Source organism: Hoplias malabaricus, chromosome 4, assembly GCF_029633855.1.
Source record: "Hoplias malabaricus isolate fHopMal1 chromosome 4, fHopMal1.hap1, whole genome shotgun sequence".
In the NCBI taxonomy this organism is placed as follows: domain Eukaryota; kingdom Metazoa; phylum Chordata; class Actinopteri; order Characiformes; family Erythrinidae; genus Hoplias; species Hoplias malabaricus.
Window position 1 is genome coordinate 18,535,685 of NC_089803.1, and position 27,439 is coordinate 18,563,123.

The window sequence follows — 27,439 nt, forward strand, 5'->3', positions numbered from 1 at the left end:
CCCTCAGGTACTGAGTCTCTAAAGGCTTTTTTTCCTTATTATTTATTGTGTAATGATGAGAAATTTACTCACAAAAGGGTCTTAATATTTTATAATTGAGACCCTATACTTTTTCTTTATGAGATTGTGATGTCATTACGATGAGGACGTTTATGAATTACTGATTTGATTCCCCCCTGCAAGTGGTAGAAACTTGCTTTAGGGGTGTCATCCACAGTCTGGATGATGAGAGATCCTCGTTTTTCCGTGTATTTGTATCCCGTCTATGCCCCTCAGTGCGCAGGCTCAGTGTATCCCAATGAGAAAAGACCGTGTCGGGATGGGCATCTGATCCTAACATGGACAAATACAGCCGATGACCTCAGACGTATTGTTGGAAACCAGGCATTTTTCGTCTTCTCTATAAGGACAGCGTATAAAAGAGTGAAAAATGCCGGTAAGAGAAAACTGTTTTGATTGTTAGAACCGTTTTCATTGACGGCTGCCTGTGCTAGCGCGCTAGCTTTTTGGCCAGTGGGTTTTGGGAGGAAACCTTGAATTTAAAGACGCTTAAAACGACAATGAGTGCGTTCTTTAAGGGTCCTGTGTGTGTTTCTGCTTGTGGGTTTCAGTGCCGACAAGTCCAACGGGTTAACCATTACGTCGAAATTGGTTCCTATACCAAATACATCGTTCCACCTTAAATGCTACATTCGTTTGGTGGTATCCGTTACTTTCGGGCACCTGTTACTGCGGCAGCATTTAAGGTGGAGTGAAAAATTGTAAGACGGTTGAGCTAACAACCGGAATTAGCAGGTCGCGTAGCCGGGACCACCCCTGAAGGAAAACCGACAGATACAGACATGGTTTGTGTTTAAACCTAAACGACATACGTTGTAACCGTGCTTTATATCGTCTTCTTGTTGAAAGGCTGACATTACGCTAACATTAATGTAGCGCTTAAAGACGTTGTGTCCGCTAACATCGCTTAGCAACAGTGGAGAAGCCTGAAAGGCCGTTAATGTAAACACAAACCTGTTTAGTTCACTCGTTGTGGTACAGATTAACTAATATTTCCATTAACATGGTAAGATAGTAACATAGTGTACAGGAAAATAAAGACTAAAAATGTCCATCCTTAACAGTGTCACACACAAATCCATTTTATTTCGTTTAATTCAGGGTTATTGACCATTCCCAGTGCAGCCCGTTTAAAATGATCCACATCCTGCGTTCCTCTTTATCTGCTTCTGTTTTTACAGATGCTTTGTGTTGATTTTGTAAAACAAAACCCACGTTAATGGGTTTATTTTGAAATGCAAGACCTCTCTCTTTAAGAAGAAGAGAAACACTTTTATTGTCCCTCTTAGGGAAAGTACTTCTATGCATTTAACCCGTTCGTGGTAGCGAATACTGAGCAATTCTTCAACACACCCACAGGGGACTGCCAACCCCCCCCCCCGGCCTCAAGCTCGCTTCTCTAACCTCAAGGCCACTGCTGCCCCCTGCATTTTATCCCACAAAAGTTAAAGTCTACCTGAACTTATTAAGAATAGCATCCCACTTTTAATGTCCTTGAGAAGTGTAGAAACTTTGGCATCAAAACGTAACGCCTCCTGATGTTTTTTTTTTTTTTTTTTTTTTTTTTTTAAACTGTGTGCCAACAGAGAACACTCAGGTCATCATCATTAAGCCCATAAAATCTCCATCCATCCATTATCTGTAACCGCTTATCCAATTTAGGGTCGCGGTGGGTCCAGAGCCTACCTGGAATCATCAGGCGCAAGGCGGGAATACACCCTGGAGGGGACGCCAGTCCTTCACAGGGCCCATAAAATCTCAACTATGTTAATCTGAATTATACAGTTAAATGTTATTTCTAAGAAGCCCCCTAATGCCTTAAAAATGGCTTAGATGTAACTACACTACCACAAATATATGAATATATAATTAGTCCCTGTTTCTATCCTCATCCACCACTCACATCAGGAGCTCAGAAACCCCGCCCCACAAGCTGAAGTTCCCTTAGGTTTATGATGTATGAAATCTAGGCTGTCAAAGCAGAACTGCACAGTCATGGTGCTGTCTGCTTATTTCATGTATTATACGTCTTTTGGCGAATAAAAGTCTCCACAAAGACATGTACATTTTCACTGGAGGGAGTCTTCAGCCAACAATATTATGGCACATTTGTCCTCCCCCCACTGTTTACATTCACATAATGTGGCCCAGTTGTCCAATGTGGATGCTGGGGTGTTAAAAGGGGTGAGTACATTTTGATTGATTATAATATCCGAAATATCTGACAATAAAAATGCATTCAGATGTTCAAAACATGTTGACCTAAAGGCTCTACTTTGGCCTAGTAAAAAAAAAAAACAGAAAACATTACTGTAGGAGTAGGACTGTACAGTTATATACATAATCCAGATTGTGACACTGCCTCCAGAGGTGTGATGGGTGTTTCGCTCCAGATGCTTTCGTTCTTACTCTGATGTGCTTATGTGTCAGATGAGGTGCACTTCTTTTTATTTATCTTATTCACACACAGTGGTTTGGTCCCATCACATTGTGTGTGTGAAAATACTTTTACTTTCACTATTAAGTATAGCTGTGACTTCTAATGTTAATTATTTACAGTTCAGTTTCACAGAGTTTTTAAATGATCTCCATCATGGTCTCTCAAGTTTTTTTTTTCTGATCACATTTCTTGTATGAACTTGCATGGTTCAGCACCATTTTTAAAAGGGGGGCGTATTATTCCATTTTCCACAAGTTCCACACAGTCTTAGTAATGTGTCTAAGTAGTTTTGCTGCCATGCAGCTCCAGGGTTCTGAGGTTGTGGGTTTAAACCCTGCCTCTGTGAGGAGTTTGGTGTGTTCCAGTTTCCTCCCATAGTCGATAGCGCGCAAAGGTACATGTATTGACTTTATGAAACGTGGGTGTGTGATGGGGCTGGCCCCGAATATTATACATTTTAAGATTCAGATATTAGTTGTTGTTTTTTTTTAATAAAGGTAACTCTCCACTCCACATGTATTCAGCCTTATCAACATAAAAGTCTTGAACGAAGGTAGTTAGCAGGTTAGAGAGCGTAGCTCTCTATGACGCAGCCTAGAGAAAGGGATATTAAAGCAGGGGTCGGAAACAGATTTTCTTAATGACAACAATATACACCACCCCACTCTCAGAGTATTCGAATATTCACCAAATATCCCGGCCAAAGCTTTGAAGCCCAAAAAATGGTATTCAGGACAGCCCTAGTGTGTGTCCTGTGATGGACAGAGGCACTGTCCAGAGTGTGTTCCTACCTTACACCCAGTGATTCTGTGTATGAATGAATGAAACATGTTAATCACTGCAGCTATCTTACCACAGTCTCTGAAATCTTTGCTTGTTTAAATGCAGCAGGTGATTTTATTTATATGGACTGTCAGTGCATTTTATCATCTATGATATGTTCGTGATTTGTTGTGTAATGCCTCCTTTATAAGAAAGTTCATTGCTATCAATGTATCATAACCACATGTAATAGTTATGCAATTACACTAAATAATTAAAAAAAAGAATGATGCTGCTTTTTTAAAATTGTTAAACGGTATCTCTCCCTGTGACCAATTCTGCTTTCATTATTTCAGAGTAACAAGCTTGATAAACCTGAAAAACCTGAAGTCAGTGATAATGTCAAGGTGGTGGTACGATGTCGACCCCTCAACCAGAAAGAAAAAATTATGGGATACAAGCAGTCTGTTACTGTGGATGAAATGCGGGGAACTATCACGGTGAACAAACACGAGACGCCCAGTGAGCCACCAAAGACCTTCACATTCGACACAGTATTTAGTCCTGACAGCAAACAACTGGATGTATACAACTTAACAGCCCGGCCAATTATTGATTCAGTATTAGAGGGTTACAATGGTGAGTAATATTTTACATATTGTATGGCATTGAATCCCACAATCCAATTTTCTCTGTTTAACTGATTCTGATGTTCCATTCTGAGGCAGATATTTGAGAGTGGAAAACACATAAAATGTGCCGTGCAGTGGATTATATTGTTTAGAACTATTTAGAAAGCACTCCATATTCGCTATTTCTAGTTACTGTTTTGTTTATCTTCAAATATCCCTCATGCATATTTGATATTAGTAAATATTTTTAGGGTTTAAGAATGCAATGCATAGAACCCTATTGCTTTTTAGGGGTTCTCCTTCTTCTTTTTCTTCTTTCTTATTATTAGGATTATTCTCCTGAAAGCACGTTGTGCGGAAGAGACTGTAGGTCGTACAGACACCAGACTTGGAAGGGAGATGTAGATTGTATGGGTCTTGGTGGGCAACAAATATTACATTGATTGGCCTTATGATGGCCCTATAGCAAATCACAAAACATTGAGGTCCGTATCTTCTGTGACATAAAAAGAAAAAAAAATTTTTTTTGTATGTCAGACCCTACAAAAAACCTCAATAATCTATAAGCTCTATCCTCTTAGATTTTGCATAAAATCTAAGTGCTAATTTGCATAATTTTGAACGTGAACTAGTCCCTGGATATTTACCCAACATGGACATATATGAATCAGCAAAATCCTAAGAACCTTAACTTAAATAATTATCAAAGAAATGTTGGAATTTCATCACTGTGTGGCTTCCAGATTCTGCCCCAAAACTGGTGGAGCTCACATTCCAAAAAATGAGACAAATACAGTTAAAACTCATAAACTTTCCCCCAGTGTTACGAAACTTCACATGGCTGATTCCTATAGGGGCTGGAAGATATGATTACGTTATAGTGCAACTGTAAGCCTAGGGGGTGCTATAACAGCTAAAAAATTGTTACGCAACACAGGATTGTCCGATTGACATGACAGATGACATGATGAAACTTGAATTGTATGTCAGACTTGGTTCTGTCAGACTTAACTCAGAAAATAAAGGCCAATCGAGCCCAAACTTGACAGACGTATTTATGGCCTTACAGTGAAGAAGAAAATCCTATATGACCACGATCCACACACAGGTGGTGATAAAATAGGACAGTAACTTGTCACATGAGATTTTTTTTGTGTTATAGCATTATATAGGAATGCATTGGCACAACAATTTAATCATATCGTCTGATCCTCATATTGGTCATGCATGTTCAGAGTTACAGCTGTATTTGTGTAATTTTTGAAACGCATGCTGCACCCATGTTATTGGCAGGGACTTAGAAACTACACAGTAACGAAAGTCCAACATTTTGTTGATAATTAATAAAGTTCAAGTCCTTAGAATTCTGTTGATATCACATATGTCCGTCTTAGGTAAATATCCAAAGACTAGTTTACATTCAAATATGTGTGTTTGCATTTCTAAGCAGAATGCCTATAACTGGTCAGCAGACTAATCAATAATTATTAAATATCTTGTGGTCAAAAGAAATAATACAGTCAGTGTGACAGTAGTAAGGACGCCAGATTGTTCTACAGCGTGAATTATTATTTTATATATAAAATTATGGTTGAGCTTGTGGTGGAGGAAATAAGTACAAGTATTAAGAATTGAAATCTAACAGAGCATTTAAATCAGAAAGCAGTTTATTTAACCTTAAGGTGGTAAACATACAACAGCACAGAGTACTATGTGAACGTGGACAAAGAAGATGTTTTCACAGAGAGTTTATATAATAGGTAGTTTATTTGTCATAACCACAAGATAATTACTCCAAGTTTCTGCAAGCTTAGTTTCCTTCGAGACATCCCAGTTTGATATACAAGATGAGTGACAGAATGTTTTGTTCTGATAAAGCACTGACCTCGACCTGACCTGACATACACTTAGTTTGTGAGTTCTCTAGATGACTAGAAATGAATATACAGATAAAACAAGCAGACAGGGTCTTTCAACAGAGACATATAAAAATTTCCATTTCCGATCTCTTTCTAGTCAATTGGGCATCATTGGGCATGTTTATGAAAAAGTTACAATTTGAAAAATAAAACATTACAGTTTATTTTACTAATCTTTCTCTGCCATAAAACAATTACACAGACCAAAAAGATCTAAACAAATGAAACTTGGTCAAATATTGGTACATCCTGCTGTTGGTACTTTCTACTGTTACTAAGCCCAGTAGGTCCCAAGTGATGGCACACTGAAGGCAAATTGTTGATGTCATTTGGTCTAAGTTTGTGACTCTGTATAAAGTAGTATAACATATGTAGTAATATATATAAACTCTGAAGTAGCCTGTCTGATTTTAAGAGTACGGCTCATACATCACACACAGACCCTCTGACATTACACACATCACACACAGACCCTCTGACATTACACACATCACACACAGACCCTCTGACATTACACACATCACACACATACTGACTCACCTCACATTAAACTTCACGCTGTCAGACACATTGCACGCTACGCACAGACCTTCTTGGCCCTGTGTCTATCAGTTTTACCATGGCAACTATTGTCAATGCAACCTTACAATCCCAATCAACTTATACCACAGGAGTTACCTGATTGCCATAGTAAGCTGGTTCGTGCTCGGACCCTCAGATAGCTTCTAGCAGCTATATTGTTGAACTCATGTTGAAAATAATAAACAAATTGCTAGTAACATATACTTAATTTCTTTTCAGGAACTATATTTGCCTATGGTCAAACAGGCACTGGAAAGACCTTCACTATGGAGGGAGTAAGAGAAGTGCCAGAGCTTCGAGGGATCATACCGAATTCATTTGCTCACATCTTTGGCCACATTGCTAAAGCAGAGGGAGACACTAGGTGAGCACATAATGTCCTCATATTAATTTTTTGATCTTACTGAAATGATAGTTGGTGCTCCCCTACAAATGTGTGCAGCAGTTTGAGAAGGTTTACTTGCTGGTACATGATGGGTGGAAGCTTGATAGATGCTGATTTTTGTTAACCAACTTGGTATTATGATAAATTAGAGGGCTAACTAGCTAGTGGATTTGGCCATGACAACTGGGGAGACGGTTCCAAGTAGCTAATCATGGAAGTATATCACTCACAAAGGCATAGTGACTAACCTTACATTTATGTCATGTGCAGTCCCTTGCGAAAGTATTTACCCTCATTAGCATTTTCATGTTTTGCTACCTCACAACCTGGAATTTAAATGGATTATTTGAGGGTTTGTACTGTGTCAGTACTGTGTAGAGCCACATTTTGAGACCATTCCAACCACTCGAGTGTTGCTTTAGTAGTATGTTTTGGGTCATTATGTTGGAAGGTGAACCTCTGTCCCAGTCTCAAATCCCTCAGAACAATCCCTGAAAACCTCCCCACCACCATGTTTTACTGTGGGGGTGGTGTTCTTGGGTTGATGAGATGTATTGGTTTTGCGCCAGACATAGCGTTTCCTGGGTGGCCGAAAAGTTCAATTTTGAACTTTTGGCAAACTCAAACAAGTCTTCCTATTTTTGTCTGTAAGTAAAGGCTTTTTTTCTGGCCACTCTTCCATAAAGCCCAGCTCTATGGAGTGTATGGTTTATTGTGGTCGTATGAACAGATACTCCAGTCCTTGCTTGGGAACTCTGTCGCTCGTTCAGGTTTACTTTTGGTCTCTGTGCTGCTTCTCTGATTAATGCCCACCTTGCCTGGTTTGAGAGTTTTGGTGGACGACCCTCTCTTGGCAGATGTGTTATGGTACCATGTTCTTTCCATTTGATGGTAATGGATTTGATGGTGCTTCAGGGATCATCTCATCACAGATTTGTGTGTGTGTGTATATATATATATATATATATATATATATATATATATATATATATATATATATATATATATATATATATATATATATATAATTTTATTTTTTTAATTATTATTTATTTTTACCCCAACCAAATTGTTTGGAGATCTACTTGATCTTCATGGTGTTGCAGGTTCTGGGGCCTTTCAGAAAAGGTGTGTATATACTGACAGATAATGTGACACTTAGATTGCAAAACGGTGGACTGAAGGTAATTGGTTGCACCAGAACTTTTTAGGGGCTCTTTTCTGCAGGAATAGCACAAAAAATGTCAACTTTGTCCCATTAACCGCTTATGTGTGAATATATAAATATAGAATTTTTTTTTCCCCATTAAAGGTTTTTAGTTAGAGTTTCGTACTTGGAAATCTACAATGAGGAAGTAAGGGACCTGCTGGGGAAAGACCAGATGCAAAGATTGGAGGTGAGAAAAAGACATTTTGCAATATCCTTGCACTTCAGCACTGAAGCGCTGGTTCTACATGCAGATTTTTAAATTTAGATATGTTCTGCCAGTGCACTAATCAGACAACAGTATTGTGAGCTTGTTATCAGATAGAATGAGCCGTTCCAAGAAACGATGGAGTGATTATTAACTATAAACTGTGGTAATCACTTAGCAAAAATAGCTTGATGGATTGATTAAAATATGGAAACTCAGCAGACTTTGGCTTATCGATTTTACACTTCCTTATGTATTAAAGTTCTCACACTTTAACTAATGCATGTGTTCATAAATCTCAAAACCAGGTAAAAGAGAGGCCAGACGTTGGAGTCTACATCAAAGACCTTTCTGGCTATGTTGTGAACAATGCAGATGACATGGACAGAATTATGACTCTTGGCCACAAGAACCGTAAGCTTGCGCATTAGAACTTTCTGGTCATTTTTGTTGTAAATACAATAGGCATTTGAATGCTGGATCTGGAGAGGATCTAAATGTTATTTTCAGATTTTATTATATCACATATTGTATTTTCTGTTCCCTAGATATACAGTATTTTCAAGATTCATATTCTATTACATTCTTAAGGTGATCTAATGTTAATTGTTTCTGGGTGAACTTAACCATTTCAATGGCTGTGTTAACATTTCCATTATTAAAACTGAATTGTTAAAATAGCATTTTTCTAAATAGTCTTCCTGGGATATCCAGAGGACATATTTTGTAATGGGGCGGCACGGTGGCACAACAGGTAGTGTTGCTGTCACACAGCTCCAGGGTCCTGGGGTTGTGGGTTCAAGTCCCGCTCCGGGTGACTGTTTGTGAGTTTAGTGTGTTCTCCCGGTGTCCGCGTGGGTTTCCTCCGGGTGCTCCGGTTTCTTCCCACAGTCCAAAAACACACGTTGGTAGATGGATTAGCTACTCAAAAGTGTTCATAGAGTGTGTGAAGGACTGGCGCCCCCTTCAGGGTGTGTTCCACCTTATGCCCAGTGATTCCGGGTAGGCTCCGGATCCACCTCAACCCTAAATACGATAAGCAGTTTCAGATTTTGAATAAATTAATATTTTGTAATTCAGTAACAACCACATAGAATAAAATGTACATCGATATGTAAAATTTATTCTGAATATTAAATTGCAATTAAAGGAGTATCCTGAATAGCATTTTTTAAACCATTCATTAGAGATTACATATGATGTGAAATTGTACATTAAAGACAAATTAACCAGCATATATTTTAAATAACCAAACCAAAACAATTGTAAACAATTTTCAGGCATGAGAGAGTATTCAAACCATTTAATGGATAAAATTATCCTTAAAGTAGGTTTTAAATGTATTAAAGTCCTGATTGTGTTTTATTTAATGCAGGATCTGTTGGTGCTACGAATATGAATGAACACAGCTCCCGCTCTCATGCCATCTTCACTATCACTATTGAGTGCAGTGAGAAGGGCATTGATGGGAACCAGCATGTGCGAATGGGGAAACTACACCTGGTAGACCTTGCGGTGAGCAGTTTAGACTAGCAGAGCTCTGATAATGATTTTTTATTTTAAACTGTAGAGGTGAAATACTTTTGTTGCTTCACAGGGATCAGAGAGACAAGGGAAGACTGGAGCCACTGGACAGCGTCTTAAAGAAGCCACGAAAATCAACTTGTCCCTGTCCACGCTGGGTAATGTAATCTCTGCACTAGTAGATGGGAAGAGCACACATGTGCCCTACAGGAACTCTAAGCTCACCCGTCTTCTGCAGGATTCTCTGGGAGGAAACTCTAAAACCATGATGGTATGGATGTGAATAGGGTTTGGATTCTGTGGTCTGGGTGACTAATAATGACACAACTGTTGATTTGAATATGTGGGTTTTGGCTTAATTTTCTGTTTTTATGGCAGTCATGTATGTTTCAAGAGTTTTCTGCCACCAACAGGACATTCTGAAGGAATTCCAACTCTACCCTAAATGGTGGAGACATATTTCTTTTTTAGGCCAGTCAGAACCAACTTTAGACTGTCATATTATTGAAATAACAAAATATATATCTATATTTCCAGTTAATTTTGCATATTTGAGTTCTTTCAGCAGCTTCCCTATAGCTTTGTGGTGGGTGAAATAGTAGAAATAAGTAAATGATCAATAAAGATAGAGTATCAGATTTCATTTGGTTTATTTGCATGTGAAATTTAAGTAGAATGCGTCAGTGTCTTTGCAAAGTCAAAGCATAACATGCCCGAAGAACACAAGTAAAAGTTGAAAATTACTTTTTCAAATTACTTTTCACTTTGATATGGTAAGCAACAGATTTTCAAAATGTTAAACAAGATGTGTATAAAACTGCTTAATGTTTGAACTTATACTTGAGTAGTCATTAAGCTCAGTGAACTAAAACAATTCCACTGCTTTCCTTGTAAAATAAAAAAAAAAGGTTTCTGCTCATGTCTGGATCTGATTTGCTAATACCAACACACCTAATCAATGTATTGTACATGCACATAAATGTTTCACGGGTTTCCGTTTTGCATCACTTTTGGTTTTCATTTTGCTCAGCCCTGGGATTCTCTCAAAGTAATGATTAATCACTCAAATGAAAATGCAAAATCTAATCTATGTTACAGCTCACTTCTTTTTGTTGCTTGTTTTTAGTGTGCAAACATTGGGCCAGCAGACTACAACTATGATGAGACCATTAGCACATTGCGATATGCTAACCGTGCTAAAAACATCAAGAACAAGGCCAGAATCAACGAGGATCCTAAAGATGCGTTATTACGTCAGTTTCAGAAGGAAATTGAAGAACTTAAAAAAAAGCTGGAGGAAGGTACACTAAAAAACAGTAAAAGCAAACAAAATATTTTGTTTTCATAAAGGTAGTGGAATGTGGGTTAGCTAAATGTATTAACATTATATGGAATGAAAATGTGCTGAATGGTGTTGTAGATTAGCTCAAATGAAATCGTCTTGCTTATGTTGTTTTAAAAATTCCCCAGACAAGTGCTTATGACAGAGAATAATATCATTGCACCTGTAGACTTTTTTTTATTTAGTCATGCACACGTCATGATATTTAGTTATTCTGAGGTTTAAGAATTTGGAACAGCCCCAATTTCCTCCCACAGTCCAAAAGAAACCACATGTTGGTAGGTGGATTGGTGACTCAAAATTGTCCAGTGAGGACAGTGGTTGTGAACAGTGGTTGTGGACAGTGATTCCAGTCAGACTCTGGTCCCACTGCAACCCTCAATTGCAGAAGTGGTTACAGACAATTAAATAATTAATAATTTGGAACAGACAAAAGCCCAACTAATGCCACGTTTTTAAATATCCCCCACACCTCTTTGTCAGAAAAGTAGGAATATTGTTCCTATTAAATATTATAAATATTCTCTAAATATTATTTATTCTCCGAGGCTTTATTTAACAGACAAAAGCACAAAGAAAATATTTTTAGTATATATTTATTATAACTTTATTTAGTAAATTTGAACACATTTAGAAATAGACGTCTGCAACACACCCCAAAAATTTGGCGCACCTCTTTAACATAATAATTTATGCTGTTTATGCTGCTGTAATATCCCTCTCTCCAGGCTGCGCTCTCTACGCTCTCTTTGCTCTCTAACCTGTTAACTAGCTCGCTAACTAAGGGCACAAAATACACACCACTTAACTAGTTTGAGCGGAGCTGCTCTAATTTCAGGCATAAAGCTGACAAAATGAACTGTGGTGTTGCCTCGCTTCATTCTAAATGTGTTGTTTTAAGAATGTTAGGCTGTTTTGTTTTAGACTTCATTTGCACAAAGACTTTTATGTTGATGAGCCTGAATACGCGTGGAGTTGGGAGAGCATTTTTTTTTTTTTTTTTTTTTTTAAACTGCTGGACCGTTGCCATTATCGATAATCACATTTATACAAACATCTCCAAATTAGAAAACGAACACATTACCCAATGAAGAAATATCTGAATACCTGAATATTTGGGGCCAGCCCTATTGTTCAGAAAATCAGCGCTCAGCACCAGCTGTAAAAATTAAAGCCGTACTTTGACTTCCAGCCTGGCTCCGGTCGCTGAGTCATTCACTAACTTGTGCGCTACATGGTGTCACTAAGGGCACAGAGTTTACACAAATAAACCAGAGCTTCTTTGAGGTGTAAAGGTGACAAAATGAACTGTATCTTTGCCATGCTTTGTTGTATGTAAGCTGCTGTAGCATTTTAGGCAGTTTTTTCGAATATCTGGGCCCAGCCCTAAAGAGATGTTGGCTTTTGCAGCTATCTCTAATAACATTCTGGCCGCTCCCATTGGTCATTAGCGTGGAAAACATGACATTAATTTGTTCATGAAATTATTCTGAAACATTTACTACAGGGGCTTGAAGGTCATGCTGATTTAACATTGGTATCCACCTTAAGTGTTTCTCCATACTTCCTCAACCATTTTACAATATTGGGTATATTAGCTGCTAATAAAAAAAAGCCTAATTTCTCTGCATTCTTTCATTGAAAAAAATGGTCTGTGTAAAAATTCTGTCATGGATTTTTGTCATAAAATAATGAGCTCCAGCCTATTTTTTTTTTCCTAGTGAAGACTAGGCCCTTGGTGAATACACCTTTTTATATGAATTTGCTTTTAGTGCAATGCTTCAAAACAGTGTGATATGTTTTTTCTATGAACTATTCACACTTAATTTGCCCATCCTATTTTGGAGTGAATTGCAGGCATTTGTACAAAACACAATTAAGTTAGTCAGCAAAAACTTTGGAAATGTTTGTGTATTTGTCTGTTACATAAAGGTTCAAGAGAATTTTTTTTAAATTCACAGGTTCTTGTTCTTAATTGCATTTTCCATATATCCTGGGGATTATATTAAAAAAATGATAAATGTAATGACCATTACATATTTTACCTCTTGTTAAGATATTCTAAGTCTAATTAATGTGGCCTAATTATGCTTAATATTTAATGAAACATTGAGTTCAGTACAATATCAGTATTTTCAGTGTGGCCATATCATTTTTGCTCTGCGTTGTGCAGGAGAGGAAATCTCAGGGTCTGATGCCAGTGGATCTGAAGAGATGGATGAAGGGGAGGATGAGGCTGGAGAAGGTGGAGAGAGGCCCAGAAAGCGACGAGGTTAGTGTCTTCCACTAACACTTTGGGTTTCAGCTGGTTTCCCAGCACTGTACGGTTTTTAATGATGTGATGAGATGTGACTCAGCGATAAAGTCTGTGGTTTGTAGTCTGACCATGGGTTGAGTTAGAAATGTATGCACTTACTGAAACCAAGTAGTAGTGTAATACAGGGGGATTTCTAAGACTGACTTCTGCCTTTCACCTTATAACACTAATTATACTTAAAGGAGCAATCTGTAGGATATTTACTGTTATTAGTCATAAAATGTCCAGGGTGTGTGGTCATAGATTAAGGAAACAGTTAAAGCTGAAACACTGACTGTCACAGCATTGCTAAAGCAGTATATTCTCCTTGAGAAGTGGCCAGTCTGGAGCGGAGTTCATATGATCCCTCCCTCCGAGTTCCTGCCTGTCTTCCCGTCCTCTGTCCGATCATTTTACAGTCCACCATGCAGCCAGGTCTCGCAGCCATGAAATGACCAAGTGAACATGGGTAATGTTATAATTTACCAGACCCAAAAAAATGCAATCTAACAATTGCCCTTCTCAAAATCTCCATGACCAGAGACGGGGTAAAATGAGTGGAAATATTGGCCGTGTTTGAGAATTGGAGGAAGTTTAGATGCAGCAATGCTACAGAAAAGAGCCAGAGCTGTTTAATGTTCTCCTGAACAGGTAGCAGCAAATCATTTCTGAAAAAATATGGACGTACAGATGCCTATACATAGATTAAAAGGAGTAAAGGCCTGCATAGCAACGTTTGAAGGGGGTCAGGACTGTGTTTTGCGTTTTATACGAAGAAGGTGAATAACAACAAGATTGAAATGTGTAAATACCATTGTTTGTTTTAAAGAAATTGATGCAGATTCATGTGTGTTTCTCCGCTGTGTGTGTGTGTTTTAACCAATTAAGGAGTAAATTGTGTTTGATATTCACCTATTTAAGGTGGAACAGAGAAATCAAGCTTAGTAGTACACAGCAAATATAAGTGTTTCTCTATTAGGTAGGTGTTTTAGTGACAATGTGCACATGGTCGTGTGTTTTAAACGGATAAAATGGTAAATAAGAAGTGTTAAAAAAACGTGTTTGATTTATAAACGTAGCGCTAGCTTTAGCTTTGCATAGCTTTTTAAGGAGGAAAATTCAGTAAGAAGCTGGAGAACAAAGCGAATAAACTGACCCGTTTAAAGTGGAACTAAATGCTCGAATACGAAAATTGTGATTAATACAATTGTTTTGTGTGATTTTAATAGATAAAATGGAATAACAGTTGCACACCTTAAAGGCTTGTAAATGCAGGGAAATGGCAGCCGCATATAGATGGTAGTAGGTAGGTAGATGTTTTAGTGAAACAATGAACACTTTTCTGTGTAAATATATTAATTATAGCACATTCTTCTTAACTATTATGGCCCAAGTTCTTGACCTCGTCTCTTGCCTGTTCGTTAAGTTTTCCTCAAACTGGCAACCTTTTCGAGGGGGAGGAGGCAGACAGCTTTCTCCACTGTTTAGAAACTGTATTATAATTACGATTTTAAATGCTTGGTGTCCATATTACAGATTGCTCCTTTAAACTGTAGAAACTGCACAGCATAACATGAGATATTCTTCTTCAAATGCTTGTTTACGCAATCTGGTTTGGATTCTGCACTCTATAGCACACATTCACGTTATGTTAAAGTATGTTGGATGACATCTATACCTACCTATATCAGGTTTTTTTTTTCCCCTTCATTTTTAATAATGCTATTACATTCAATTATTTGAATTCCAGTTTGAGAAAAAAATTCTGTACAACAAACAAGTAAAATCAACCTTTAATAATATAAAACAGAAAACAACAGGATGCTAAAACAACATTGGAACAAAAACTACACACTCTTCAGGAGCTATAATAAAATGTTAAATCATCAAATGAGGATGACCTATGGCAGTATTACACAAAAATCTTAGTGGAAGTCTTTTTTTTTTGTCTTCATGCAAGTTCAGGTTAAAAGAGGTTTGGGTCTTGTTTCCAGCCACCAACACTACCAGATAGCCAGCCAGCCAGCCAGCCAGCCTTTAATTGATGCTTAGCTCTTCACATAGCATCTATGTGCTATGCTTATCCAGGACTCTTTGCATTGTTTAGACATTTATGTGGATCTACAGAGAAATATAAAACAGACTAAACATTTTTCACATTTTCTGTTTCCTCTGATTTGATCTAAAGATATTTTTCCACTTTATAAGTGGTGTGTTTTGTAATAGCTATATGAATGTACAAAATGAGATACATTAGAATATATTTATTAACCACAATATTTAACTTAAACGGGAACATATAATGACATGACTGCAGGGTAAACTTGAGTAGGATTTTTGCATGTTCAAGCTCCTCTGTGATTTATAATTCTTATTTTTTCATACTGCTACATTCATTTATTTGTTTTAAGGCAAAGCGTATCTTTCTAATTTGCTACTGCTTTTGATAGATTGCATTTTGTTTAGTGGTCAGTAGACCTTCTAGTTACAATGTCCAGTGTCATCTGCTGAAGATGTTCTCTGCTAACATAAAAGCTCTGCTTTTATGATTGCAAATCCCAGCATCCACAAATTACTGTTTGTATTTAACTTGACTAGATCTGGCATACATTGATGATTAACAGATTCATAGCATTTAAGTAGCTGGAAATAAAGCTAAAAGTTTAAATTGATTATTAAAAAAAAGTTGGCCATTAATTTGAAATTTAAATGAGAAATTTTTAAGGAAATAAAAAGAAACCAAGAACCACACCTTTACGCTTTACTTGTTTGATGCAGAATGCATTTGCAAACAGTAATGTTGCTTGTGACTTTCAAATGTTTGCAAAAATAGCTTAAGGCAGTGTTAGTTTTTAGTGAAACCCTATTATTAAAGATTAATCATTTAAGGTGGAGTTTGTGTCACTTTGTTATAGTAAGAATAAGCAAAATACTCTGTAAGCTGTGACTGTTTTTCCTATATTTGCCTTTGCTGACCAAGATTAATAAGAGATAATGTCTTTGCACCCTAAATGTGTGAAGCTCTACCACTGAAAGGGCTGTGCATCGGTTTAATTCAGAGAGAGTAGGCCACAATCCTTAAGCCATAAACGGCTTTGCCTCTGTGCATCCCCTGGTCCTTTGTGCTCTTTGTCTCTCTTTGTATTTCTCTGACGTTTCTGTGCACCTTGACACTGCTTTTTGCAGCTTATCTTTCTCTTTGTTGCAGACAGTGGCAGCAGCAGTAGTTCAGGTTCTGCCTGCTATGTAACGCATCACTCTGAGTATAAAGCTAGTGAGTGGGATCAGTGTTTCCACTCTTACCCAGATTTAACATACCCCTGCCCCCCTGAACCTCCAAAAGGTTTCTTTTAAGTAAACCTAAATAGTATGTGTCCAATGCTATTCCTCTTGTCCAAACCATGTAGAATATTTATTAACATTGCATCAAAATTCATTGAAATGAGAAGAAAAAAATGATACAGTATGTGCCATCAGATCCGATGTCCTTGACGGTCATTTAAGTCAATCCTTTTTTAGAACTGTACTCAGCTTTTCATCCGATTTTTCCAGTCTACCTTAAGTAATAAGCTCGTCCCTTATTTTGCACTATAATTTTCCCACCAAAGTTAAAAACCAAAGATTTGGTGCATCTCCATTATAAAATATAGATGATGTCTATCTACTAGTAGGTCACCATTTTTTGATGTGGCATCATTAAGTTATTCTCAAGCTTGCACACTAAGTGAGTAACAAACAGCAAACTCTCAGCCTTTCTAGCTTCAAGAAGAGCATGGCATTACTAAAGATATAAACACTTTTGGTTGTCTTGTTATCTGTACAACAATACATCAGAGTCTGTTGTATGTAACATTCTCCCAATGTGGCAGTGTGGATCTGCTAGTATAGAGATTACATTTTTAACAATATATGACAATTTGGTTTAAAATTAGACACTGTTTCAGTAGTATTGGACTCGTAAACAATTAAAGCTGGAGCTCTTTAAGAGCTATAATTCCCTGTTAAACCTAATATTGTTCAAACCGCACTGACACTAGCAGTCTTTTCAAGAATCTGTCTGATGTGACCACACAGTGATGGTGTCATACTAAGCTTTGTGATATGTGCCATATTAGAAGCTGTGTGTGCATATCTAAAACTCAGAATATAGAGAGCACCACAAGTAGGAGGACAGACACAGTTATCCTGTCCTTCAACAGTAACCTAAACATGGCAGAAAAATTAGAAAATGTGTGTTTGTTACAACAAAGAAATAATCTACCAATCTTTCTTGGCAATAAATCTTATATACCGTTGGAAAGCCTGTTAATTTCCCTTTTAAATGGTGCCATGTTTGTAAGAAACATGCATTTGTGGGATGAGCAGTAGAGCTGAGTATGTGGGTTGAACCCATTTAAAAATTTGCCAAATCCTCTCTGCCAATGCCATAAAGCTTATTTTGTGTGATTGTGTGGGGCAGCATCTCCCTCACTGGAAAAACGAGGTCTGTCATCATTGGAGGCAATCTCAATGCAGAGAGATATTGAGATGAAATTCTGCAACCAGCAGCAATCCCATATCTCCAGTCTGGGGCCAAACTCTATCCTCCAAGATGACAGCGCTCGCCCCCCCACAGAACGGGGTTTATCAGAGACTACATCCAGAATTTGGGAGTGGAGGGGATGGATTGGCCTGCCACCGTCCTGACCTCAACCCCATTGAACACTTGTGGGATCAGCTTCCACATGCTACTGAGACTCCTGTTTGTTAAAAGAATAAATTGTTAAATTTCCAATATGTTTTGTTTCTTCAAACTTCAATCATCCAGTCCACCAAACACCAAACGAGTCAATGGCAGAATAAGCTGTTTGGCATTGGCAGAGAGGATTTGGCAAATGTTTCATGGGCGCAACTCACATACTTGGCTCTACTGCTCATCCCACAAAAGCAAGTTCCTTACAAACGTGGCACCATTTAAAAGGCACATTAACAGGCCTTCCAGCAGTATAAGATTCATTGCATTGAAGATTAGAAGCATTGTTACAACAAATAAATAATCCACCAAACAGGGCTAGCCACAGTACCATTTTAATAATAAGACTTTGTGGTCATGTTGATTTTTCAGAGTTTTTACTTAACCTTAAAACCTTCGTTTGGCACCCATGGTGTTATAATATCGTTTACAAATTAATTCAAATATGAGCTCAAACATGTATCTTACTAAGCTGTACTCAGATAATGATCACTATATTTAAATGTTTCATGACATGTAATGTCTCTACTGACTTGTCGTGCTTCTGTGGTACACCAAACTCTTATCGCAAATTTTGCAGTCTGCATTTTCTTATCATCTGATACTTTAACATGCTCTCACAAATGGGATGTCTTTAAGCTATATTTTCTCTTTTAGCTTTAATGAGCAGGAGGTGAGTGTTGGGGCAAAGTGATATGGATGCCTGATAAAGACATCGGGTGCATTCAGCTAAACATTCATTCTTTCATTATCTGTAACCGCTTATCCAGTTCAGGGTCGTGGTCAGTCCAGAGCCTATCTGGAATCATTGGGCGCAAGGCGGGAATACACCCTGGAGGGGGCGCCAGTCCTTCACAGGGCAACGCACACACATTCACACCTACGGACACTTTTGAGTCGCTAATCCACCTATCAACGTGTGTTTTTGGACTATGGGAGTAAACCGGAGCACCCGGAGGAAACCCACGCGGACACAGGGAGAACACACCAAACTCCTCACCCGGAGCGGGACTCGAACACACAACCGCCAGGTTCCTGGAGCTGTGTGACTGCGACACTACCTGCTGCACCACCGTGCCGCCCCTCAGCTAAACATACGAAATGTAATTTTTTTAATAGATATTTATTCGATAGCAGTAGTCTGTTTTAACACACTCACTGATTTGCATTTAGTTTGTGTGTAATGAGTGAAGTCTAGCAAAACTGAAATTACATTTCATTTCATTTATTTTGATGGCATCAGTTACCATCATTTTGACAATCAATTTATTTATAATGTACTGTGAGATATGATACCACACAGCAACTGATACCAGTTGGTGGATTATTTCTTTGTTTTAACAATGCTTCTTGGCTATAAAACTTATACCGCAGGAAAGCCTGTTAATTTGCTTTTTAAATGGTGCCACATTTGTAAGGAACATACATTTATGGGATGAGCAGTAGAGCTGAGTATGTGGGTTGCACCCATGAAACATTTGCCAAACCCTCTGCCAATGCCAAACAGCTTATTCTGCCATTGGCTCATTTGGTGGACTAAACGATTGAAGAAAAGAAACAAGACATATTGGCAATTTAACAATTTATTCATTTAACAAACAGGAGTCTCAGTGGCGTGTGGAAGAAAAATACACACCCACAACAGTCTGGCTCCTCCTCCTCATGTTGGTCACACAATGCTGTGGGACTGCTGCATACCATTCTTCAACCACCATTTGTTGCAAGTCAGCCAACATCATTGTGTTGGTCAGTCTGGCACGAACAGCACGCCCAAGCTGATCCCACAAGTGTTCAGTGGGGTTGAGGTCAGGACGGTGGCAGGCCATTCCATCCCCTCCACTCCCAAATTCTGGAGGTAGTCTCTGATAAAACCCACTCTGTGGGGGCGAGTATTGTCATCTTGTCTCTGACATCCCCCGTTATATGGAAGTTGGCCTTCAATTTGGAGATGGTACTAGGGTTCACTACAAATAAAGCAGCAGTTTAGTCTTGCTCAACACTACCTTGAAGTTGCCCTCTCACACAAGCCCCATCCAGATCAGTCAAACTTGGCATGCCGATTCTTGGAGCAGACACCTACTGACTGCTGTAGCAGGTCCCATGCTCACAGGTACAAAATAAGCTGTTTGGTGTTGGCAGAGAAGATTTGGCAAAATTTTCAAGGGTGCAACTCACATATTCAGCTCTACTGCTCATACCACAAATGCATGTTCCTTACAAATGTGGCAATATTTAAAAAGGAAATGAACAGGCTTTCCAACGGTATAAGATTTATATCTAAATAAATCTAAGAAATAATCTACAAAACACAAAATTCCTTACTTTTTGTACTAAGTTTATGTATAAAGTTGGAGCTATTGCAGGGGGTTGCAGCAGGGCAAATGAGCTTTGTATGAATGTATAAATAATTCCAGAGGAACTTGGAAATAAGAGATTTCTACATGTGTCAATATGGTGGGGGAATACTTGGAAGGTGGGGTAATACTGGGGGGGTAACAGGTTTCATTGACAGTGGACAGTGTAAAGGCAGACACTAACTTGCTGACACCCATACAGGATGCCCAAATATGATTTAACTTTTTGAGGTTTTAACATGCATCTGATTATGTTGTTCAGATCATGCTTTTTCATTTAATACTCACTCTCTCCCTTATGCTCTTTTTCTTATGTCTGTGCTTGCTTGCTGACTCAGTTGATCTGTGTTTGTGGGGATCACATTTCTCCATCTGAGTCAAACCCCCCCCCCCACCCTCTATCATTTTAAGATTTTGGTAATGATATGATGTTGTCCTTCTCTTTCTCTCCTCCAATGCAATTTGACGACCTTCTGAATTGCTTTTCCTCCTAAATTCAAGATCAAAGAGGTTGGTGTAGTTGTCTCTTCAGCTGCCCCACTAGAGTGGGTAATATGGCAGAAATATCCTTTTTATTTTTTTGACACATTAAATACCAGCCACTAATTATATGTTTTTTACAGTGAAACATGTAGTTGGTTGGTGTTCTTCATATTGTTTGAAACACAATATGTATAAAATATTGTCATGTTGTCCACCTGCAAGCACAACCTCCTTTGCCCTTTTAACTGAATGCTGTTGTAAATGTGATGTCTTCTAAATTCTAACTGCTGCTAAGTCAAGTACCGAGTAGATGTACAGATACCCATTTTAGCAATGTCCACCCTTAGTATTGTACAATTCCTGTTGAAAAATGTTTATTCTAACTATTCTTCTTGTGTTTCATCTGGCTTCTTGATAAATAACATGCAACCCAATTTGTGGAAGGTTGTTTTCCAACAATGACAAAATATTTCAATAACTTGTTGTAGACTTCAATTCAACATTGTTTAGGTCACATTAACAAGGCTAGATCCATAGATAGTTATAGCTTGGTAGGTTTTTACATACTACTATTAGTCATATCTTGACACATCTGAAGAATGAAACATGTTGAATTGACTGTGACCCACTTGCAAAAGGAAAGAAGAAGATGTCACCAGACAAGATGGTCGAGATGCAGGCAAAAATTGAAGAGGAGCGCAAGGCCCTGGAAGCCAAGCTGGACATGGAGGAAGAAGAGAGAAATAAGGCCCGAGCAGAGTTGGAGAAGAGGGAGAAAGACCTTCTCAAAGCACAGTGAGTGAGGGGACCTCAACCAAGCAAAAACCCCACTCATCCAGTAACATTAGCCTACACCCTTTGTGGTTCAACGCTGAGGCAGATGACTATCTCTTGATGGTCTTTGCAAAGTAGTGTTTTCAGAAATCTTGTCACACATCTTAATTACTTTACTCTTAAAGTGCATATGACATACTGATGAATGATAAGTCATCTGTGTATGGGAAAGTGAAAATCAAGTTAGTATTTTATTGAAGTCACTTAAGGTACTTGTGAAGAATCAGAGAACACTGATGTTCTTGTCCACTCAAAACTGTTCCATGTTACAAATATTTAATGTTACAAATAATTCATTTGCTGTCACCTTTTCAAATAAATTATTATCCATTTGTACTTCAGCTTTGCTTCTGGCATCTCTTTATTTTTAGACAAGAACACCACTTACTACTTGAAAAGCTGGCAGCTTTAGAGAAGAAGGTTATAGTTGGTGGAGTTGACTTGCTGGCCAAGGCAGAAGAGCAGGAGAAGCTTCTGGAAGAGTCCAACAATGAATTAGAGGAGCGACGAAAGAGAGCTGAACAACTCCGCAAAGAACTGGAGGAGAAGGAGGTACTTTGTTATTTTTTGCTTGTGTAATAAAAGTAGGACAAATCAGCATTATCAGTTTGTGTGACAGTATTTCAGCTTACTCTCACAGTCGTCCAGACTACAGTTTTCTTTTTTAATTTGTATGCATTTCTACTGTCCCTCAAAATAGCAAGAGCGCTTGGACATTGAGGAGAAGTACACCAGTTTGCAGGAAGAGGCTCAGGGTAAAACCAAGAAATTGAAGAAGGTCTGGACTATGCTGATGGCTGCAAAGTCAGAGGTGTGTTGGAAAAAAAACCCATAGTATTCTTTTCTGTTAGGATTTTGAATCTTACAAATGTTTAAGAATGACATTTGCACGGGTAGAAAGTTCCTGTAGCACTCTGCTCATGGAAAATATTTCACATTTTGGCCACTAAAGACACAAAGTCTATGGTTTCCCAGTGGTATACCTGCTTTGGAGGGTTTTTGTTTTATTTATTTTAAAAACTCAACAGACTAAGGCTACCCCAGAATATTCTTTTGTGGGTAGGTATTTGGCTTTTAATTTTAAGATTAGTATATTTGTTGTTTTTGTTTTTCTGATAAATGCAAATCTCCTCTCAACCAGTTTTCAGACTATTAGCGATTTAAAGGAAAAAAAGGCCACTCTGCTCTAGGAAACCCACCACGCCTCCTGTATTCGGGATTGTCAACATAAAAGACTTGTACAAATGAAGCCTAAATCATTTTTACACACTGACAGCCTATTTACAACAAAGCATTGTGACACCACAGTTAATTTATTCAGCTTCTTACCTCAAATTAGACAACGTCCATGAAGCTCTGGTTAACCTGGTCATGCACTGTGCCTTTAGTGGCACTGTGTATGTATCAGTTAACAAGCAAACCCACAGCTTTTGTATTATACCAGCCATGGATTTCTGAACAAGAATACACCCCCACACCACCCCCACAAATATTTAGATAGCTGCTGAATATTACGCCAGAAGCACTGAACACCTAAAAAGCCTGTTAAGTCCTTACTCAGCTTGTGTGGAAATAGAGATGCATGATATATCCTCAGCCAATATATTATTTGCCAGTATGCAGATATTATTTGTTACTGTTATCGGTCCAATATTGGAATTTTAGCAGATATTACTTGGCTCCTTTTTTGTGCTTGCACATGTGCATTGATTTTTTTGAAGAATTTTGAAGAGTGGTTCAGGGGTGTATGTCATCCATATTTTTGACTAGAATACAAAAAAAAAATTTCTTGCATGAATACAGCTGATGCTGGCTGATTGTTATCTGAACACTGCAGATTGCAGCGTATTATATTGCACCATCTGTATTTTACCGTGAATGTGACCTGTACTTGACAATGAATTTTTTTTGTGTGGTTATAAACCACAGAAAGACCATGCTGAGTAAGGTTGTTTTAATGCTTTTTGTATCTTTTTTTTTATTATTATTTAATACATTCTGCATCATATCCTTTAGGACATATTGGCAAGTTTACAGTGCAATATAATCATATTTTCACAAAATCAGACTAAAAATCACATGAACCAAAGGTAATATCTGAGCTCCACTAATTGCACTCACTACAGATATAAAAATCATCCCTTCTGTTCCAGATGGCAGACTTGCAACAGGAGCACCACAGAGAGATTGAGGGTCTGCTGGAGAATATACGCCAGCTCAGTAGAGAGCTCCGCCTGCAGATGCTCATCATTGACAACTTTATACCTCAGGAATATCAGGTGCATGTTTGTTCATAAAAAAAGAGCAAATAAACTCTAACAGCTCTAAACTGATGTATTGGAGATATTGCACTCTGATAACTAGGGCTGGACGATAGGGTCAAAATTTATATCACGGTATATTTATTAATTTTGGTCGATACAATATAATTTTGACGTTGATATGAACAGTATAAAATTCACTTAAAACCTTCCAAGAACAAACAAGAAACCCTAACCCTGACATCACTATAAATCATAGACCTATTAACTTTATTAATATTTTTATACTAAATTTTAAATGGAGTGCACTGAACTTGATTTTTGCCCTCTAGGAAATGATAGAGAATTATGTACACTGGAATGAAGACATTGGCGAATGGCAATTGGTGAGTTTAAATAAATGGTCTGTTCTTGCATGTGACTGAAATTGTTTTCGTGTGCACTTTGACAACAATTGAAATCTGTATATCTTTTGAGGCTGCAACTAGCACATATCGATGCAAAATCATCAGTCTGCCTGTAAATTGGTCTGTCATCCAAATTATGTCAATGTGTCACAAAAGCTTCTTTTGCTCTCCCAAGAAATGCGTGGCTTATACTGGCAACAACATGAGGAAACAGACTCCTGTGCCAGACAAGAAGGAAAAGGATGTAAGTGTCATTTTTAATGGTTTTATAACTTTCTAATTACTTTGAAATGCACTTCATGGGATCAGATTTACTTATATTTACTCCTGCCCTGTGTTTGTTTCAGCCGTTTGAGGTGGACCTCTCTCATGTGTACCTGGCCTACACAGAGGAGAGCATGCGCCAGTCACTAATGAAGCTGGAGAGGCCCAGGACCTCAAAGAGTGGCAAGTCCAGGCCCAAGACTGGACGCAGGTCAGCTATGGCTTTTGAGCCACTGTGATTTATTCAGTAATAAATTGCCTGGCCTAATATCTGCCTGACACTTAGGCTTACATATTTCAGTGACTAAATGTGCATATCTCAGCTTCTTTTCAAAAGATCTATCAAACTTGCCTTCAGATCAAACAGTTAATGACTCAGGGGCATGTAGTATGTCTATCTACATGCTACCAGTTTTGCGGTTACACTCATTTACCAATATTAACACCCTGCACTCGCTAACCAACCATTACAACACCCTTTGCTTTAATTATCCTACTATTTATATTAGTGGGCAGAGAGTTCACTTCTAAGCACTTTCAAATACAACCCCAATTCCACAAAATTCTCCAACTCCAGATCTCCACTTTTATCTCCATAGTGTGGAACATGACACGGCACTGTCAGGGAAGAAAAAAGGTGTCATTATCTGCAATTATATCAACCAAGGCTGGTGTATAGATGTTACATTCCAGTCTGAATTCACATTTGATAAACTGCAAACTGTTTTACTGCCCCCACCTTACACTCAGCCACTCATTCAACCTGCCCCGAAGATCTGTGTGGAAGAATGATTCTTCAAGAAACATGAAGTGAGGAAGGCACCAGGCCCAGATGGAGTCTGATGCTCATGTCTGAGGGCCAGCGCAGAACAGCTTCACTAAGATCTTTTAACACATCACTGAAGCTGTGTTGTATCTGTAAGCTACAAACGCTCCACTATAATATCAACCTTCACAGGACTACAAGACTACAGACCTGTTGCCTTAACTTCTGTAGTTATGAAATCCTTTGGGAGACTGGTCCTCACTCACCTAAAGGACATCACAAAATGTCCTGTTATACCCATTGTGGCTTTCTACTGAGCCAACAGATCTGTGGATGATGCAGTGAACATGGGACTCCATGTTACTCTCCAACACCTTGAACACCCAAGAACATATGCAAGGGTTTGGTTCTTGGACTTCAGCTCCAGCTTCTGTACTGTCATCCCAGGACTATTACACAGCAAACTGATCCAGCTCAGCATGCCAGCTCCCATCTGCCAGTGGGTCACCAACTTGACAGAACCGTGATTTCTGGGGAGGCCTGCAAGTTCCTGGGCACACAGATCAAAACCTGAAATGGGACAACATCATCATCAGCTCCGTCACCAAGAGAGCTCAGCTGAGGATGTACTTCATGTGTCAGCTGAGGAAGTTCACTCTGCCCCAGGACCTGATGGTGCAGTTTTACACAGCCGTCATAAGAGTCTGTCATCACCACATCCATCAGATTGTGGGGCAGCTCAGCCACCAACAGGACGTTGACAGACTGCAGCTCATCATCAGGTGTGCGGTGAAGACCATTGGTGTAAAGTTGCCCACACTGCTGGATCTGCAAACCTCCAGAACCAGGAAGCATGTTAAGAGAATCACTTCAGATCCTAAACACCAAGGACAAAACCTGTACCAGCGCCTTCCCTCAGACCGGCGCTTTAGCCAGATTAGGGTTAGGACAACCAGGCTACAGAGAAGCTTCTTCCTACATGCCACAACACTCCTTAAGAGTTAAAGGGGAGTTTTTAGTCTGTCACTGCTGTTTCAACAACCAACCAACAATGCATCATAAGTGATAATGGGCAAGATGATGGCAAAACAAAAACTTTATACATTTGTAATCCTTCACACAGTTAGGATAACTGCTGTTATAAACTGTTTAATGGTAGTCATTTACTGAGTAGGATAAAGGTCCTCTAATGTGCTGATTTGATATCTGTACATTGTTTTGCAGGAAGAGGTCATCAAGGCCAGATACTGTGATTGAGTCCCTTTTGCAGTGACTTTCTCTTCTGACTGCTCTCCAGGCTGAGCCTTTGTGAGTTTTGAAAGAATTGTTAATGGTAAAGATGTAACAAAACTAAATGACCAAGTAGATTAAAGATGATGAAACACAGTAAGTAAACACTGTACATATGCAGGAATAATACTGTTACCCGTTTCTAAACTCCTGTATTAAAAACACTAATTCATTTCAGAGTGTATTTAGCAAATAAAATAAAATCTTTTTTTCACAGGAGACTAAATTACATCAAAAAATGTTACTCGAACTTTGGGTTTTACATAGATGTCAGTGCTGTGTAGGACAGCCTAAAGCTTCAGAGGCAGGATATCGCTTGTCTGATGGCGTAACTGATTAGCTCATCATCTTCAGCAAGATGCTTTAGTTATGAATCATATGCTCCATGCTTGTACCATTAGCAGTTTGCAATTCCATTCTAGATTTTCCTGTGTATTTATTGTGTGCTACTAACCTAATTTTGTGGGGTTGGGGAAGTTTCATTGGAGAACGTGCATGCGCTTTACTCCCAGCGTAATGCCATTTAACACTAGCTGAAGAGTTTTGCTACCATATGCACACTGCATTCAAACCATGTGGTTTCTATTTTACATCAAGATGTTTACGTTTACTGTGCTGTACTCTGTATACTTCTTAATTTATTAAGTTATTGAAAAGTCTTCTCATGTTGTGATTAGATGTTAATGTATAC

General features: G+C 38.4%; 1 protein-coding gene across 2 annotated transcripts; it reads left to right on the plus strand.

Moving 5' to 3' along the window:
• Window positions 1-269: 269 nt before the first annotated feature.
• kif3a (kinesin family member 3A) lies at window positions 270-27,439 on the plus strand. Of its 2 annotated transcripts, XM_066667546.1 has the most exons (18): window positions 270-436; window positions 3,619-3,901; window positions 6,615-6,759; window positions 8,093-8,177; window positions 8,504-8,609; window positions 9,571-9,710; window positions 9,793-9,990; window positions 10,846-11,020; window positions 13,235-13,333; window positions 21,565-21,721; window positions 22,132-22,312; window positions 22,461-22,571; window positions 23,914-24,039; window positions 24,354-24,407; window positions 24,604-24,672; window positions 24,776-24,903; window positions 26,683-26,766; window positions 26,966-27,439. In XM_066667546.1, the coding sequence occupies exons 1-17, from the start codon at window positions 431-433 to the stop codon at window positions 26,729-26,731; spliced, it is 2,112 nt and encodes a 703-aa protein (XP_066523643.1). In that variant the 5' UTR covers window positions 270-430; the 3' UTR covers window positions 26,732-26,766; window positions 26,966-27,439. The 2 variants fall into 2 exon arrangements, with proteins under 2 accessions (XP_066523643.1, XP_066523642.1); XM_066667545.1 differs by having other exon boundaries at window positions 26,683-27,437.

Bases quoted from the DNA above. Each gene is read 5' to 3' on its own strand.
- kif3a (XM_066667546.1), top strand. The intron at 21,722-22,131 runs GTGAGTGAGGGG...CTTTATTTTTAG, and splicing joins AAAGACCTTCTCAAAGCACA to ACAAGAACACCACTTACTAC. The intron at 24,904-26,682 runs GTCAGCTATGGC...ATTGTTTTGCAG, and splicing joins AGGCCCAAGACTGGACGCAG to GAAGAGGTCATCAAGGCCAG.